The sequence below is a fragment of the Pseudopodoces humilis genome, chromosome 3 (assembly GCF_049639895.1).
Source record: "Pseudopodoces humilis isolate 2021_Gansu_Grassland_sample_001 chromosome 3, ASM4963989v1, whole genome shotgun sequence".
Lineage (NCBI taxonomy): Eukaryota > Metazoa > Chordata > Aves > Passeriformes > Paridae > Pseudopodoces > Pseudopodoces humilis.
The window spans coordinates 7,126,126-7,142,402 of record NC_142202.1 but is presented as its reverse complement, the minus strand read 5'-3'; the positions used below and the strand labels follow the sequence as shown (position 1 = coordinate 7,142,402).

The window sequence follows — 16,277 nt, the reverse complement described above, 5'->3', positions numbered from 1 at the left end:
AAATGTGCATCAGGCTAGTGAGGGATCTAACCGGGGGCTTTCTAGATGTGATGATGTTGCCCCAAGGAGCAGCAGTCTCTCAGAAACCACCACAATCTTTGAGGTAAGGGAAAAGAGAAACTTGCAAAAAGAAAGGGGTTGTCATCACTTCCTCAGAAACAGATGAAACTTGACTTTCCCTCCTTTCAAAATGTGATTCCTTCACCCACAGGCGACCAGGATGGAGCCTGAAAGTGGTGAACAGTGCAGAGAGGCCCTGATGAGATGATGGCCACTTCCAAATATTGTTTTCATTGTAATGGCTTGAAAATACTGTGAAGCTGTGGAAGCTTTTTTTTCCCTCTGACAGATTCAGACTTTTTGAAGAGGATTTTTTTATACAATTGTTTGTTTAAGGTTGGTTTTAGTTTCAGCTGACTGGAGACAGTGAGTGTTGGGTTGTGTCAACTGAGTGTCTGAAAGATAGGCTTTTCATATTGGCTTGAGCAAGATGCCGACTACCAGAGGCTCAGGCTCACAATGAGGACCAGAGTACTGTGGCAACCCAGCACCACAGAGGCAGCCCAGTATTTCCAGATGTCTTTGGGACATCGTCTCTTCCAAGCAGGTCTCGGGATAGGGGGCTTAAGAGAGGTGTGTGCTATGTAGCAGTGCTGGACCAAAACAGGCATTTGCTGCCTACAACCCCTTCCTAACTCCCCATGGAAGCTTCTGCTTTCCTATGACACTATTATTCTTTTAGCCATTTTTGGGAAGCCACCAAGCCCAAAAGCATAACCCATCTTTAAGTCTTCTTTTCCTTGGGGGTTCAGCAATTCAAGTCAGAGATTTAGCAGAAGTAGTTTCAATTATGCTGTCTCTCTTGCTTAACATACAAGGTCAGTCATTGCAGGGAAGGTGTAGCAGGTTGTCTCTACCAGCAGAAAAAATGGCTCATGAAATGGGTAATTCTGCTGAAGCAAAGGAGGCAATGCTTTATCTCAGGTCTGTTCTCTCCACCCACAGCAAGGCTAAAACAACAGGAAGCATTTTCATTGCTCACAGCTCCATATCTCTTTTCTCTTTTTGGCTAAATAAAAGTGTTTTGGTTTTGTTTTCTTGCTTGTGGGGTTTTCTTTTCCTTCTTTTGGGTCACACTGCTGGGGCTGCCATGTGCTCTCTACAGCTGGATCAAAGTCTCTGTCTGCCACTGTCTACCACTGCCTCCCGTTCCCAAGCACACAGGTGTATGCTCATCTCCATCCCCCTCCAATTCTGCAGCATCCTGCTGAAATGTTGGCCTGAACTTTGGACAGTGGCTGCTCTTTCAGAGTCCTCAGCTGTAAGATAGGATTGGTGGCTGGCTAGCTCAAGCTCCTGAGCTGCTGTGGTGCTCACTGGGATAAAAAAATTTCATTTGCCCCGCATCCAACTGTATATTAATATAGTCAAGCAGAAAAAAACAAACCAAAACATGATCCAGGGACCCCTTTGTGTCTGGAAAAGAAACAAGTGTGCAAGTCTCTCAGAATGCTTTCTCTGTATCACAAGTTTTGTCAGCCTTCCAGTGACAAAGGATAAAAGCAAAGTGATTGCAGCCTTTACATTCTTTTCTGAAATTAAATGCTACTTTTTTCTCTTTTACAGTTTTTACTAGGCTTGACTGGAAACAGCAACAAAACAGCACTCAGAAGTGCTTTTTGTTAACATGGCTTTTAAAACTTCTGTTTTTAGCTCATGATAGAAATCAACTTCATCACAGAGTCATCTTTGTTCTCTGACTCCTCCTCTCATGTCACAATATTCTTCTGATGAAAAGTTCCTCAGTAACAGCTAGTGTACATTATTACATATTCTATGTAATACATGGGGATTGCATATAAAGCTATCCTGGGAGTTGTCTTTGGGACATGATAGATCCTACATAAGACATTTTATATAGAATTTTGTTCAGTTTTATTAAGTAGATATGCTTAAAAAAAAAAATCTACAATGACATAATATATGTGCAATGGATACATACAAGATATAAAACACAGTCTATACTAAAACTTGTCTAATTACTGCATCATTTATCATATCATATAAACATAGAATGTGTTGTATTTACAGTAAATCCTATGTGTAGTATAAGATTTATTATAGTTCATTATGATAAGAAGATTTATTATGTTTCATTATGTAATTTATTGTATCTTGCTAGTGACATTTACTAGACAAACCATGTAGTATGATATAATTCCTATATGATAGGACACAAATATAATATATAAAGGAGTAGTAGGCAATGGAATAGTATAGCATAGGGGTTATATACTACATTATAAAGAGTGTTCTGTTGGGTGCAGTTATATCCCAAGTTACATTTATCTACATTTATATAGTTTATATGTTGTCTATAATATGTGGTCTAAACCACATATTTGTAGTAGATTGCTGGTGTATATCATCTCCATGTTAGATGATATTGGATGCTTTAGTTTATTTAATACAAAATACTTTGTATGCAAATACTGACATTATGTTACAGCTTTTACCTGTGTTTAGGGATTATATAAACCCAAGTTTGAGCTAATGCATTTTCTATAGAGCATGCATTTTATCTAACTAAATTAGGTGTAGTACACATACAGGATATAATAATATACACTACATGGTGTGAAATACATTAACTACCCATCACCTGCTATATATAATTTTATATATATATATATATATATATATATATATATATATATATATATATATATATATATATATAGTTTATAGTAAATACAGAATATATACTGTATAAAAATTGCTGTGACTGGGGGAAAGAGGTGATCAATGTCTCCTCAGCACCTGGCCTCTCATTTCCCTTTTCTGCAGAAAATAATAAACACACCCTGCTCTGGTGTGGGGGTGCTGTGAAGGGCACACCAGGCACAGAAGGGATTTTTAATTTCATGATGGCCATTTGTGTGCCTCTGGATTTGTGGGTCTCTGCTGCTTGTTTCAACTGTCTTGTGATTTGATCTCTCCTCCTCTGGTTTCTGCTTCTATTTAAAAACAATTTCCTGACTTGTTGTTGCTATATAGTTTAAAATTGTATTAAAATCTTATAATTTAGGCTTACATGTCCCATCCAGAAGGATGTTTCTACCAAGCAGGCGCTTGGAAACTGGTGTGAAATAAGTAGGACTTGGAAGTACAGGGCAAAGGCCAAAGAGGCTCCCTGGCCTCTGCAACAGCTGGCGGCAGCACTGCTACCCAGACTTGCACTGAAAATTATTTATAAAAGCTTGTTCCATTTCTTTCCTGGGGAAAACCAGGAAGAGCTTGGTGATTTTAAATGTTTATAGGTAATTTTCATAGGTGAGGCGTGTCTAGTGGCCAGTGCCAACCAAGTTTTCCAACATCAACCAAGTGCATGGATTCATGCTCTTCTGCCAAGGAGCGGATGATGCTTAACAGGGTTAAACTGGAGGACAATTTCACCTGTGTGTAATGCAAATAGAGGCACCACCCCTCAAACCACCAGTCCTGAGCTGCCACCAGATGGAGCAGCCTCCCCAAGTACCTCCTCCACTGTCTGTATTTTCATCAGGAATCTTTTTAGTTTTCTTTTTTTTTGAAGGAATTCATTATGATAAATATTTTATCGGTGAATTCTGAAACAATTAATAGTGATTTGACATTTACTTTAAGGAGCTGCTGATAATTCTAGTGGAATGAGAAATTAGGGTATTTAAATGTCTCTGGACACTTTTTTGTTCAGTTAAATAAATAAAATAAAATAAAATAAAATAAAATAAAATAAAATAAAATAAAATAAATAAATAAAGCCTAACCCCAAGTCTAATTAAAATCCCCAAAGCACAGTTCTTACCTTACAAATAAGCCAAGGTCATAATGACCCCTTCAGAAGCTGCTGTGTGAGGGCGCTAGGGAGAGGAATCAAAGCCAATTTAAAGCATGCACATAACCCTCTGAGGAGATTCACATGGAAATCCTGAAAGGTAACCCAATTTCTTTTGGAGACTCTCTCTGAGAAGCTGCTTAGGGAAATCAGTAATAGGGCCCCTGTTTCTGTAGACACAGATTGACACCCAATGTAATCATCTCCACAGAAGACTTTCCCAGGCACAAATCCATCACTTTAACACCTTCTTTTTCAGACTTTGTTTAGAAATCTGTCAAGGAGACTCTCCTAATCCAGATCATGTGGAAAAACATCTCTGTGGAGGACCTGTGCCACCTCTAACACATGCCCTTCTTCATACTCCAATGGCATGGAGTTCTTCCTCTTGACATTGTGCTAGTCAAGAAGGGTGGGATGGACAGTACTTTCTTCTAGCTAAGAAAGCAATTTATTTGCTCTCTCTTTAAACACACACACTGTTGCAGCAGAAGTAGGCACAGTGTGGGTAAAGTAGGAGCTTCCACTGCTGTACAGCTCTGGAGATACAGTGAAAACAGCTGAAGCCAGTGAGAAGCAGAGCTATTGCTTGTATTTGTGTCTCTCAGGTTAGTGCAGACCATACACACATTTGGGGCCTGCATACAGCAAAAAGGCAGACATTCCCCACTGCCATGCATCTCCTCTTCCATTTGGCAGCCCAAGGGCTGCACACAAGGAAAGGTGAAACTTCAGAGAAGGAAGCCATTTGCTGGGGAGTGTTGAACCCACACAGCCTGCCCCCTCACTTCAGTTATTGATGATTAAAGCCTTGGCTGAGAAGAGTAAGGCTGGGTTGGTACACACAATTTCACCTACATCAATGTCATGGAAGAAGAAAAATCACTTTGGCAATCTTTGAAGTATCCTCTGCCTATCCATTTTTTAAGTAAGTGATGGTAGAAAGGACAGACAACATCTAGCATACATAATTCTCTATTATACCTGTGAGTTGCATATATATGGAGTATTCTTTGACAGGTACAGATGCTGGGATTTAGTGCAACAGGACAGGTTTTGTAACATCTCTTGTGCAGCAATGGGACCAAAATGCCTTTTCCCCTTTGAGCTGCAAAATCTTCTAAAAATCCCCCCTGCCAGGAGGTATCTGGTTCTTACAAGAATCTGCCAAATGATAAATTTTAATGAGGATCCAGCTGCATGTGTTGCTGATGGCACATCCAAACTAAAATGTCCTTCATGGAAAGCCAAAATGACCTCTGCACCATGGGCACAAACACACGAGTGGCATTGCCTTGTCTTCAGGACAAGCTTTATTAATGATTTGCTTTAACAAGATAGTTATGAAGGCATTGTTTCCTTAAGTTACAAGGAAAGTAACGAGACTCAGGTTAAGCATGTAAATGACAAAGTAACAAAAAAGGCATATGTTAACCCATATAACTACTAGACCATCTATTAGAAGACATTTTTCAAGCAACATTCTACATTTCTTTGCATTGAAGTAAAAACATATTTTTTTGGTCAAGAAAATTACCTTTTTCAATTTTTACACTTTTTTAAAACTTATATCACAAATGTCAGGGTAAGGCAAATCCTGGATGAATAATATGATAAAAATCCCTATTCCCCAAGAAAATAGATCCACATACTCTGTTAAATTTTGTAATTTTAAAAGCAAAGCCGGCATGCACTGCATATAGAGAAAACTCTTTTTTTTTTTTTTTTTTTAATATAATTTCATTCAAGTCCTAAAGCAGAACAGTGTTAATTCCAAGAGAGGCTTTCTCAGTGCTTTATAGAAAGAGTGACAATTAGCTGCAGTGACCCATTATGACAGACTGTCTAAGTATCACCTTTGGATGTCATCACGGGAGCAGTCACCAGCCTGAGGAATATTGTGCCTAATGGTAGGGGTGAGCACTTTCAGACACAGGAGAAACAACAATCAAGCACAGCCTCTTATGTTGAATGCAAAAATCAGCACCCAAAGGCTGCTACTCCCTTTACACCACCTACTGTGAATACATTTTGTTTAAATCAAAATCCTTGACATAAATAGCAGTATGGTGATTCTCCATTTAACACTTGTTCTTCCACAACCTCAGCTCCTTACCTTTCTCCATCTCCAGAAGAACATCAGAGGCAGACTGCATCGACTATTACTAACACAGCTGAGAACTCATGCTGCCGAAGTATACTCACTTTATGAGTGGTGAAAAATGCCAACAACTCAAAATCAAAACCCACCCAAAGGAAGACAGATATAAACAAGGCTGCAAACAGTACAGTAAGGACTTAATCTACTCATAGGTTTCCTTGCTTTACGCTTTCTGGACTTCACGCTTTGCCAACCCATCATTGGGCAAATGGTTGTTTCAACTGTCTACGAAGGTTAAATAAAAAGCAAAATTACTTTCAGGGGCTAGAGAGTGTCTAATATGATGCATTCTGAAGCTTATTTTTTTTCTTTAACTGCCAGTCAGTCTTCACAAGACATTTAAGGAATCTTTATCTCCTTCTGAATGACCACACCTCAGCATCCAGCCTCCCGTGGGGCCATCCCTTTGGCTCCTTTGCTAAAACCAAAGTTGGTGAAAACAGAGGGACACCTGATTCATGGCTAACGTTAATGCTGCCCACGGGGAAGCACAAACAGAACTACATTTAGGGCACTGGATAGGCTGTTGCAGTTATCACAGTTATGCCATCCTCCTGATGTATGTATCCACTCCTGACCTACCTATTATGACAGCCTGTTTCAATCATAGTAACGCAGTATGAAAAATACACAGAAACATAAGGGAGCATGCAGAAAAGTCCACATCCCAAAAGACATCTTCTGTCAAGCATGACCCCAAAGCTGGGAAAGGAAAGCATCAGAGGCACCTCAAAGGGAACAAGGAGTCCCTTCAAGAGCATTTGGAGAGAACAAAATCCAGAGGAACTGTAGTTACCAAATATAGGTAATCTTAGCAGAATTCTCAAACCAATTAACAGATGAACATTAGCTCATTTACTCCTACAATTGATCCAATTTGGAGTTGTCCATCCACTCCGGGTGATGAAGGTCCTTGAGAGCATCTCCCGGTGCTAGTCACAGCCAGGTGAATGTACCACTGGAGGCAGCACACAGAAATAAATACCTTGTGATCCCACCTCAAGTGAACATGCTGGAGTCCCACAGAGAAGGGAGGTGTGGGGGGATGCCTTTCTAGGGGCTGTACTCTCGGTATATAATCTGATGCTTTTCCTATTTTACTTTCTAATCCTTGTTTTACCTTGACACCCTTCTGAATTAAAAACAATCACTGACTGTCCTAGCCCATATTAGCTATGCTTGGGTCATCCTTGACTTGCTGTTGTTACTCCAGCACAGGATTTATCATTGAAACTGCTCTAGCTGGGATGAACCCAGATCACAGGAGGATAGAGATATGTCTTACCTTTTTATTTTACTTTTTTTTTTTTTTTTTTTCTGGACAGATATTAAATACCTATTCTGTGATTAAAGAATATTTTGGGTGAAAAAAAAATAGAACAGAACTAATTATTTTCTTACAAATATCAAATTAGAATCAATTACTTTGCTAAAGTCGCCAGATTCTTCTTAGCAGCACTTTAAAATACAGTTTGTAGCACATCCCACTAGGGACACGGGTCTCGTGCTCTTCCATCCAGTGTATTTTCTGTCAGTTTCGGTTACAGTACAGTTGGGAAATGTACATGAAAACCTTTTGTTCCTTTTCTACGAATTTCAGCGCAGCATTTGCTGGCAGAACAATTGACATATGGAGAGACATTCTTATCCAAATAACTGTTAATTGCTTTTAAAAAAAAATAAAAATTCATGCATATGCAGTGGAAAATGTAATGAGGGCTCACAAAAGCTACTGTGTGAAGCTGTTAAAGCCGGGAGCTGTACCTAAAGATGCCATGAATGCACAGCCTTTCCAGCATAGAGGAAATGTCTGTTGCCTGCCTGTACCCAAAGGTCATACTTACAGCACTGGTTTTGAGATGTGCAGAACTAACTGGAAAAAGCAGGGTGGATTTGGGGTGCGGGCTGTTTGAGGCCACATGTGTCATTCACATGTAAGGACATGGCACAGCATAGGCTGATCATGGGGAAGAAGATAAAGATGCTAGAAAAGGGGTGGGCCTGGAAACAGGTGTGATGGTATGATGCAGGAGGAAAAAAGACCCAGTGTGAGAGAGGGACTCACATTTCAGAATAAACTGTTGTAAATGCAGGGTTAATTGAAAAACACTGTTAGACCTGGGATGTTATGATTGTTTCCAACAGGCTTACAGAATGAAATGGAATGAAGAACAAAGAGAAATTAAAAGCAGACTCATTCCCCCAAAAGCTCCCCCCCTCCCAACCCGCTGATCATCTCCGTGTGCTCTTTTCAGCCAAGAATGATGCTGTAGGATGTCAGCGCCTGCCCGTAGGGTTTCCTTGGGTCTCTCCTCTCCTGCATCCTTCCTTCGCCACAGCAGTAGAGAGAAAAGTGGAAAGAAAAAAGTGAATTTTTCAAATGTCTGCAAAGAATCCAGGTCTCATATTTCCAGCAACAGATACCTATGGTTTATTTTTCTTGTCCAATATGTGTGTGTGACACAGCTTACATATAATAGCTAATATTGGGTATGCAAATTACCTCTGCTTATCCAGGGTGCCTTGGTTTCCCAGAGCACCATCAAGCAACAGATGATACCAGATAATCCCAGCTCTGGCAGGTGCTTTGGTGACAAACAACACATTACAGTACTAAAAATAGGAAGCAAATGGACCTCCTTGGCTTGAAAACAACCCTTGTGAGATTCTCTGAGATTTAACAGGATGATCAATCCTGCCTGGTGATCACTCCTAGTAATTAAAACAGTAGCAATGGAGTTTGGAAGATTTTGACAGAGAGCTGCAATGAATTTGATGCCTGCTTCTAATCCTGTGCACACCATTGAACTGCTGAGCAAGACATGGTGTGCCCAGGATCTGGCCCCTTTGTATAAGAAAGGTGGCTGCAAAGCCACATCTTGCAGTGGAACTGGAGAGATTTATTAATTGATTGCTAATCCGTGAGCAAAAATTACTCCAGCCCTAAACATTCACAGATAATAATTTCTCTGGGAAAACGCAGCATGAGAAACAGACTTCTTAAGGGCCACATGAAAACTGTAATATTCAAACACTTTTTTAAAAACAGATTAATGTTATTAATATATTGATGTATTTTTAAGTTAAAGATTTTATTATTTCCTCCTTTTTGTTCGAGCAAGAAGCTAAAGGAGGGAGAGGAAGAGTTATGGATGCTGTATTTTAATTAATATTTTGAGGGTGCATCCTATTTTTACTTCAGTACTCTTTAAATGGGACACCATCAGGGAGACTTCTCACTCCAGCAGTACAGTAACACATCACCTGCACACAGGTAAGGACCAAGAGTTATGTTCAATAATAAATTAATAAATGATAAAATCTCTGTGTTACAGCTGCTGCCATTGTACAACTCGCCCTTGTGCTACATGAAACCCCATTACAAGGGTAAATATGGCATGTTGCTGTTGATAATATTGGAATTTCTCAAAAACCCAACACCAAGGGAAGCACTGAAATCACTTCTGAGAGAGAAATGGCTACTGCATCTTTTTGTTAGGGATGAGTCTTGGACTTCTGTCTTCCCACTACATTATTCATTTTAGTCTAGAAGAAATGCTGCTTATGCCTATGAAAAACACTGTCTCAAAAGCCACTGCTGCTCCAGCCACAGCACTATCATTTAGTGTGGAAAGCCAAAAAAAAGCTCCAAAAGGCAGCTGTCTGAATTTGCCTTGTTTTTTAGTGGTATTGCTGAAGAGACATCAGGTACTGGAGAGCCAAGGGCAACAAACCCCTTACAATGTGAACCCTTTGTTCCCAGAATACAGCTCATACAGAACTGAGCTTCATTCCAGCCAGTATAAGTTGCCTGTCATTTTCCCAAGCAATGCCAAAAATTGTTTGCTCATTTATTCTTCTGTTGGTTATCTCAGTGCTGTCTTGCCTTCTGATGATGTCAGACCATGCACTACCCAAACCCATTACAGCTGCAGATTGCTGCTATATCTGCTTGACAAATTAAATCTTTCTTTTTATGATGTAATACAGGCCATCTGAGACAGTTACTTCTTTGTATTCTGTCTTCCTATTTTTTTTCATTTATTTTTTTTTTTTTTTGTAAATTTTAATTCAGATGCTTTCAAAGCAAGTTTTCATATAGAAACTGTATGGAAAATAGGGGAGAAAAAATAGTTGTGAAGGTCTTACCTGTAACTTAAGCTTTCCGCTCTGTTTCCATTGGATCGTTTATACTTTCAACTTGACTATTCATTTCAGCTGAAAAAGAAATGAGATGGTCATTAAACTCTATTAATGATACTCATTAAGTTTATCAAGTGGAGTAATAACTGCTTTTAAACCAAAAGGGACATTTATTGCATTAAGAAATCTCTTAAGTCATCAAATAGGTCTCTTAGGGGACCCATCCTGGAGTTCCCCGGACACTATGACAAACAGTCCTGCAAGGAAGGAAGGAAGGAAGGCTTTAGCATCACTAGAAATGTAAGCCTCTGGCTCCAGATTTCCTCTTTGGTCCACATCCATCCAGTCTGGATGCAGCAGACCAAGGAATCCAGCTCAAGGTGCAAAGGACCTTCATCTCTTTCTGTAGGCCACAGGCAGAGACACAGGTGATACAAAGAGTGATCTGGAGTTTCACTGGACCAAGTGGTCTTGACCCTCAGATTCAAACACTGGCTTCTGACCAAGTCCCTGGTAAGACTCAGGGTTGAGCCACAGGATGAACACAGATCCATTTCCATAGACAAACAGAATCATTTAGGTTGGAAAAGACCCTTAAGATCACTGGGTCCAACCAAAAACCTAACACTACCAAGTCCCATTAACCATGGCCCTAAATTACAGGAGTCAAGCTGTGACACTTTTGATCCTGTCTCTGTTCAACAGAAGTCCTTGAACTGTAAATTGCTGGAACCTAGGGAAGGATTCAGAGGCAATGCCACTATAGTCCTACAATAATAGTTTGTTAGTGTAAGATCCATTTAAAAGCCAACCTTATTTTCATTTAAAATTACAGAAAAAAAAATAAAATAGAAGGCTTAAACTACTTTCACCATGACATTTGTGAAAACTACCATCTAAACTATGGCAGGTGTGATTTGTTGTAGTGAGGCTAAACATAAATACCTGCAGTTTTTAGACTAGTATCTAGTATTTGTTCTGCAGTGAAATTGAATTAAGCCATTTATATTAAAACTATTTTTCATTTTTTTCTTTCTTTACCCTGGCTTTGTGTTGTGTTATCACTTGTAGGTTATGAGGCATTTAACATGGGTGACAGGGAAAAACCTCAAACATGACTAGGAGATTTGGAAACTAAGATAAGATGGGAGAGAGGAAGGAAAAAAAAACCCCAAATCAGTAATGATGCTACTTCCAGCCAGGCAGTATGAAGTCTTTTCTGAATCAATATCATGCCAATGTACCTGTTACGGTTTTGATGAATTATTTGTAAATTATTTATCTTCCATATGCAGAGAAGATACTGTAATGGCTTCCTGGATGTAAGTGATGAATAATACAAAAAGTATCCTCTCCTGATTACAGAGCTCTGATGCACATCACATTTAGCAGGCTTGCCTTCTTTAACTATATTTGCATAGCAAAGACAGGATGCTTAATAAAAAGATCACTGAAGGAAGGCTGCTGCACACTGACAACAGCATCCTCTCCCAGCCTCATTACACTGGACAGCTTCACTGGCAGTATTTGTTGAAAATACCATCAGCCTTCACTCAATTTCTACAGAAACCTCCTGCAAAATAAATCCAGACTTGAAACCCGTGGTTGGGCTCTGTCAGCATCCCAGATGAACCTTTTCCTACAAGCTTTGCATGAGCTCTGCTAGGGACAGGGGGGGCTTCTGCAGACCACTGAGAGCACCCCAACATATGCTGCCATGAGGACAGCCACGCAATTCTCTCTGTTTGGCTGGAAAACAGCACAGCAGTGAAGCACATAGCACAAGAACACATGGAAGAACTGCCACCAGCTATGGTGGGGATGTGACTCACAGTCCTGGGTTCCTCCCAGCACGAGGTGGTGTCAGAAAGGCAGCATTAGCCCTGGGTGTTCTACATCCAATCACACCGCAAGCTGAAACAGGGCTTCTCCCTGATAAACAAGGTTTTTAGAGGTTTTAAACTGCTAGCTCACTTCAGCAGTTTTGCTGCACCTCCCCATAATATGCTATATCAGCCAACAGCTCAGAGAAGCACCTGGAGTGCAAAGAGGTGCCTGTCTCCTAAATTCAGTTTTACCTGCACCTCCCTCTGCACCTTCACAGATGGTTTTTATGCCATTAATGGGTATCTTTGTGTGATGTGGACATTCTCTGTTTCATCTTTGACCCATTGGGGGCCAAAATTATCAGCTCAAATGATGATCAGGCAGCGATTTCTGCCCCAAAAGCATGAAAGTTCCTTGCAAGAGGAGAAGAAATAACCCAGGAAATAATTGCCATCCATCACAGCCCTGTGGTTGTTGCTGACCTGAGGGATGTGCTTTGGCAGTGCAACATTATTCCTCATCCCTGCAAGAAAGTTATGTGCTCAAAGGTTAGCTAGCCAGGAGTGACAGCCCAGCACCTAAGTGGAGAAGACAGGTAAATGGGAGACTCGAGAGCCAAGTTAAAGTCATCTGTGAGAGAGAGAGTGCATTTCTTTAGCCTAGGATATTATGCCATAGACCTGGACAGCAGATGACAACAAATTACTAGTGTTTTGATTTAAATCAGGATTCAGATTTCCACAGGCTTGAAACAAAAAATGATGATCAAGCAATCCCACTGTGAAAAGTTTGATCTGACTAATACCAGGTGGAAAAACTGCTTTACTAGTCTCTACAGCTTTGGTAGAAGAGAGAAAGAAGGAAAGAAAAGAAGGAAAGAAAAGAAGAAAAGAAAGGATGTAAGGACATAAGGAAGGATGGAAGAAAAAGAAAGAAAGAAAGAAAGAAAGAAAGAAAGAAAGAAAGAAAGAAAGAAAGAAAGAAAGAAAGAAAGAAAGAAAGAAAGAAAGAAAGAAAGAAAGAAAGAAAGAAAGAAAGAAAGAAAGAAAGAAAGAAAGAAAGAAAAAGAAAGAAAGAAAGAAAGAAGAAAGAAAGAAAGAAAGAAAGAAAAGAAAGAAAGAAAGAAAGAAAGAAAGAAAGAAAGAAAGAAAGAAAGAAAGAAAGAAAGAAAGAAAGAAAGAAAAAGAAAGAAAAAGAAAGAAAAAGAAAGAAAGAAAGAAAGAAAGAAAGAAAGAAAGAAAGAAAGAAAGAAAGAAAGAAAGAAAGAAAGAAAGAAAGAAAGAAAGAAAGAAAGAAAGGAAGGGGCAGAAGGAAGGAAGGAAGTGGCGGAAGGAAGGAAGAAAGAAAGAAAGAAAGAAAGACAAAGAAAAAATAAGGAAAGAAGAAAAATTTAAAAAAAGGCTGCTGTCAGAGAAATACCCTCTAAGAATGGGTTTGCCATCATTAAAAAATTAATCAGCAAATCTGTCCTGGGTACAAGAAATTTAATATAAAAGGGTCTGCTCTCATGGCTGAAGGAAACTGGCAGAACAAATATGTGTCTGTATCATGGCCCTAATCCAGGCTACAGATGCACCTTCTGACAGTGTTCCTGATGGAGAATCAAGGTCTCAAATAATAGTAATTTCTCCAATATATCACTCTCATGGACCTGCCCACTGGATGAACCAATATTGAAATCCACCTAAGCTGTCTAAACTCTCTGCATCACTAATGCACTTTTCACCGTGCTATCGTACATGAAATTAAACCACAAGAGCTGGGCTGCCACGGGGATGCAGTGATATATGCTTGTGCTTTCAGCTGTGAAACAATGAGATCTCCTGGGGCAGAAAGAAGGGGACCAGAGAAAAAAATAGGCAATTTACATAAAAATTACTGTTAAAGGGAACGAGTTTGATCCTTCCTCTCTCTTTTTTTAACATGCAGTATATGTCCACAAGGAAAAACATCCTGTAATATAATCCTAATACCAATTTAAGCTGTCTAGAAACAAAGACTTCCCTGACAAGTGAAGTACTGTTTAGCAGCCTAAGCAAACACCCTTTTCCTGTCCTTTCATATAACTTAGAAAGTTCAAAGAAAAGGAAGGTAGGAGATGAGTCATATGTAGAAGACCTTACACTATAAGCAGGATTTGAAACAGAGAAACCTATCACTCATTTCAGAAACCACTGTCCTGTCCTATGGCATGTGTTGAAACAGCTATGCAGCTTTCCAGCCAGAAATCCTTTAAGATATTCCTTTAGTAAATTTGGATTTGCTTTCACTAAGTAGCCCAAACTATCCCATGGATTCACAATTCAAATGTTTTAATGTGCTATGACTTTTGGGTGTGTTCAAAGCATGAGCTGAGGAGGCTGATTTTGGCTTTATTCTGCACTTCTACTTGTAACAGCATAATCTCTAGTATTTTTTTAAAAAGAAAATTCATTATGCACACTTGCTTTTCCTGTGCTTGCAAACTTCTTTACAGGCCAGTATCTAATCAGTCATCGATTAAAATGCTGCAGTACAATGTGACATCAGAGAAAGGAAATCGGCATCAGATTCTTCATGTAACTAATCGCAAAAAGAATATAATTGGTTTGTCTTTGAGATGTAAAAAAGTGTGACTTCAATTTATTTTATGTCAATGTTGAGGAGGTTAAAGAAAGAGATAAAAAATAGCCTTCACTACAGAGAGGAGTCTATGGGTATAAAATGAGGATTGGACACCCAATCCCAAGCCCACTGCTGTTTGGGGCAGTAAAAAAGCCCCTCTGTGTAGAACCAACAAAACCCTGTAGCTCTGTTATGCTACAAGACATGACCAAGACAAGTGAAAAAGGGTCTGCCTCACCAAAGCCTGATCACCAGGATGTTCATTCCCACCACTATTTCTTTACACACAGGATGAGTTCAGAAGGTCAATTATTTTTTGTTTACAAGGACGTTTACTCACTGCAGATTTTGAGTAGTATCCCAGTACTCAGCCCTTGTTGGAATTTGCCACACAGAGGGATCATTGGCTCACTGAGGTCAGTGTTGGAGGAATATAATTTCCGAGTCAGGAATTTTGGGTTGATTATGTCCACAAACCTGACTGGAACTGCTGTTATGTCAACTAAATTGTGGTTATTTTATTAACAGTAAAAGTCCTAGTGAGAGAACTGTTACCAGACTGAACTACACATGGATACTGAAGGAGGAGGAAAGGGAATCACAGCTGACCTAGAATAACATACAAGTTCAGAGTGGTTATACTGCCAAACACTTCCCCCTCGATGGAGCTGGGCACCAGCACAGAAATATTCAGAAATAATCTTCTGACTGCAGTTAGAGCCCCCACCTCTTGGCCAATTCTATATGAGGATCAACATTACAGAGGGTCTAAGATATTACTTAAAAGGCAGGCAGTGTGAACACACCAACTGAACACATTAACCCAATCAACTCAAAAAGCAGGGCTGCAGCACTGAAAGTTACTTCCACCAGACTCACAAGACAGCAGAGATGGTGTAAACCCCCAAAAAGACGTATAAACAAACTCCAGAAAGGCAATGCTAGGTATCAACTTACAGACAATACACAGAATCACAGAATGGTTTTGTTTGGAAAGGACTTTAAAGACCATCTAGTTGTACTCCCCTGCCATGGGCAAGGACACCTTACACCAGACCAGGTTGTTCCAAGCCCCCACGAACCTGGCATTGAACACTTCCAGGAATGGGGCACCCACAGCTCTCTGGACAACCTGTTCCACTGCCTCCCTACCCTGATAGTGAACAATTCCTTAATAATATCCAATCTAAACACGCTCTTTGTCATTTTAAAGCCATTACCCTAAAAAAGCAGTTGAAAATAACCGAACAACATACCATCCTTATTTGAAACATCTGCTGCTTGATTTGCAAGGTCAATTTTCATAGGCTCCACAGAAGATTCCTCTTGCTCTTGTATCCCTATAATATAAGCCAAAGAAGGAGAAAAATCAATACTCACAGTACCTGATTAATGTCTAATTCTCAGACTCCTCATACCTGGCTTTTTTGTTTTGTTTCTGGCGTGCTCTTACCTTTATAGACTCCACTGCTGTATAGTGGCACCCACTAGAGAAGAGGACAGAGGATACAGGGAGAACATGGCTTGAAAAAAATTGTCTGAATATTTTTAGCCAATTCATCCTCTTTTTTAACTGGGATTGTTAAAATTGCATCGTGGTGCATGCTTCTGCATCCCCACCATTCTTTTCTCATAGTTTTTAAAGAATCCCTTCTGCTCATAAAA

The 16,277-nt window shown here is 39.7% G+C and overlaps 1 protein-coding gene across 5 annotated transcripts in view; it reads right to left on the bottom strand.

Annotated features, from left to right (window-relative positions):
- Window positions 1–7,324: 7,324 nt before the first annotated feature.
- The window catches only part of MACROD2 (mono-ADP ribosylhydrolase 2), an 848,220-nt gene continuing 839,267 nt past the window's right edge, over window positions 7,325–16,277 (bottom strand). For 3 of the 5 annotated variants that reach the window (XM_088053519.1, XM_088053518.1, XM_088053515.1), the window contains 3 exons: window positions 15,869–15,952; window positions 10,188–10,256; window positions 7,325–8,366 (listed from right to left, as the gene is read on the bottom strand). In XM_088053519.1, coding sequence (XP_087909645.1) covers window positions 10,195–10,256; window positions 15,869–15,952 — 146 coding nt within the window. In that variant the 3' untranslated portion in view covers window positions 7,325–8,366; window positions 10,188–10,194. The remainder of the gene's footprint in view (window positions 8,367–10,187; window positions 10,257–15,868; window positions 15,953–16,277) is intronic. The other 2 variants (XM_088053517.1, XM_088053520.1) reach the window with 2 other exon arrangements.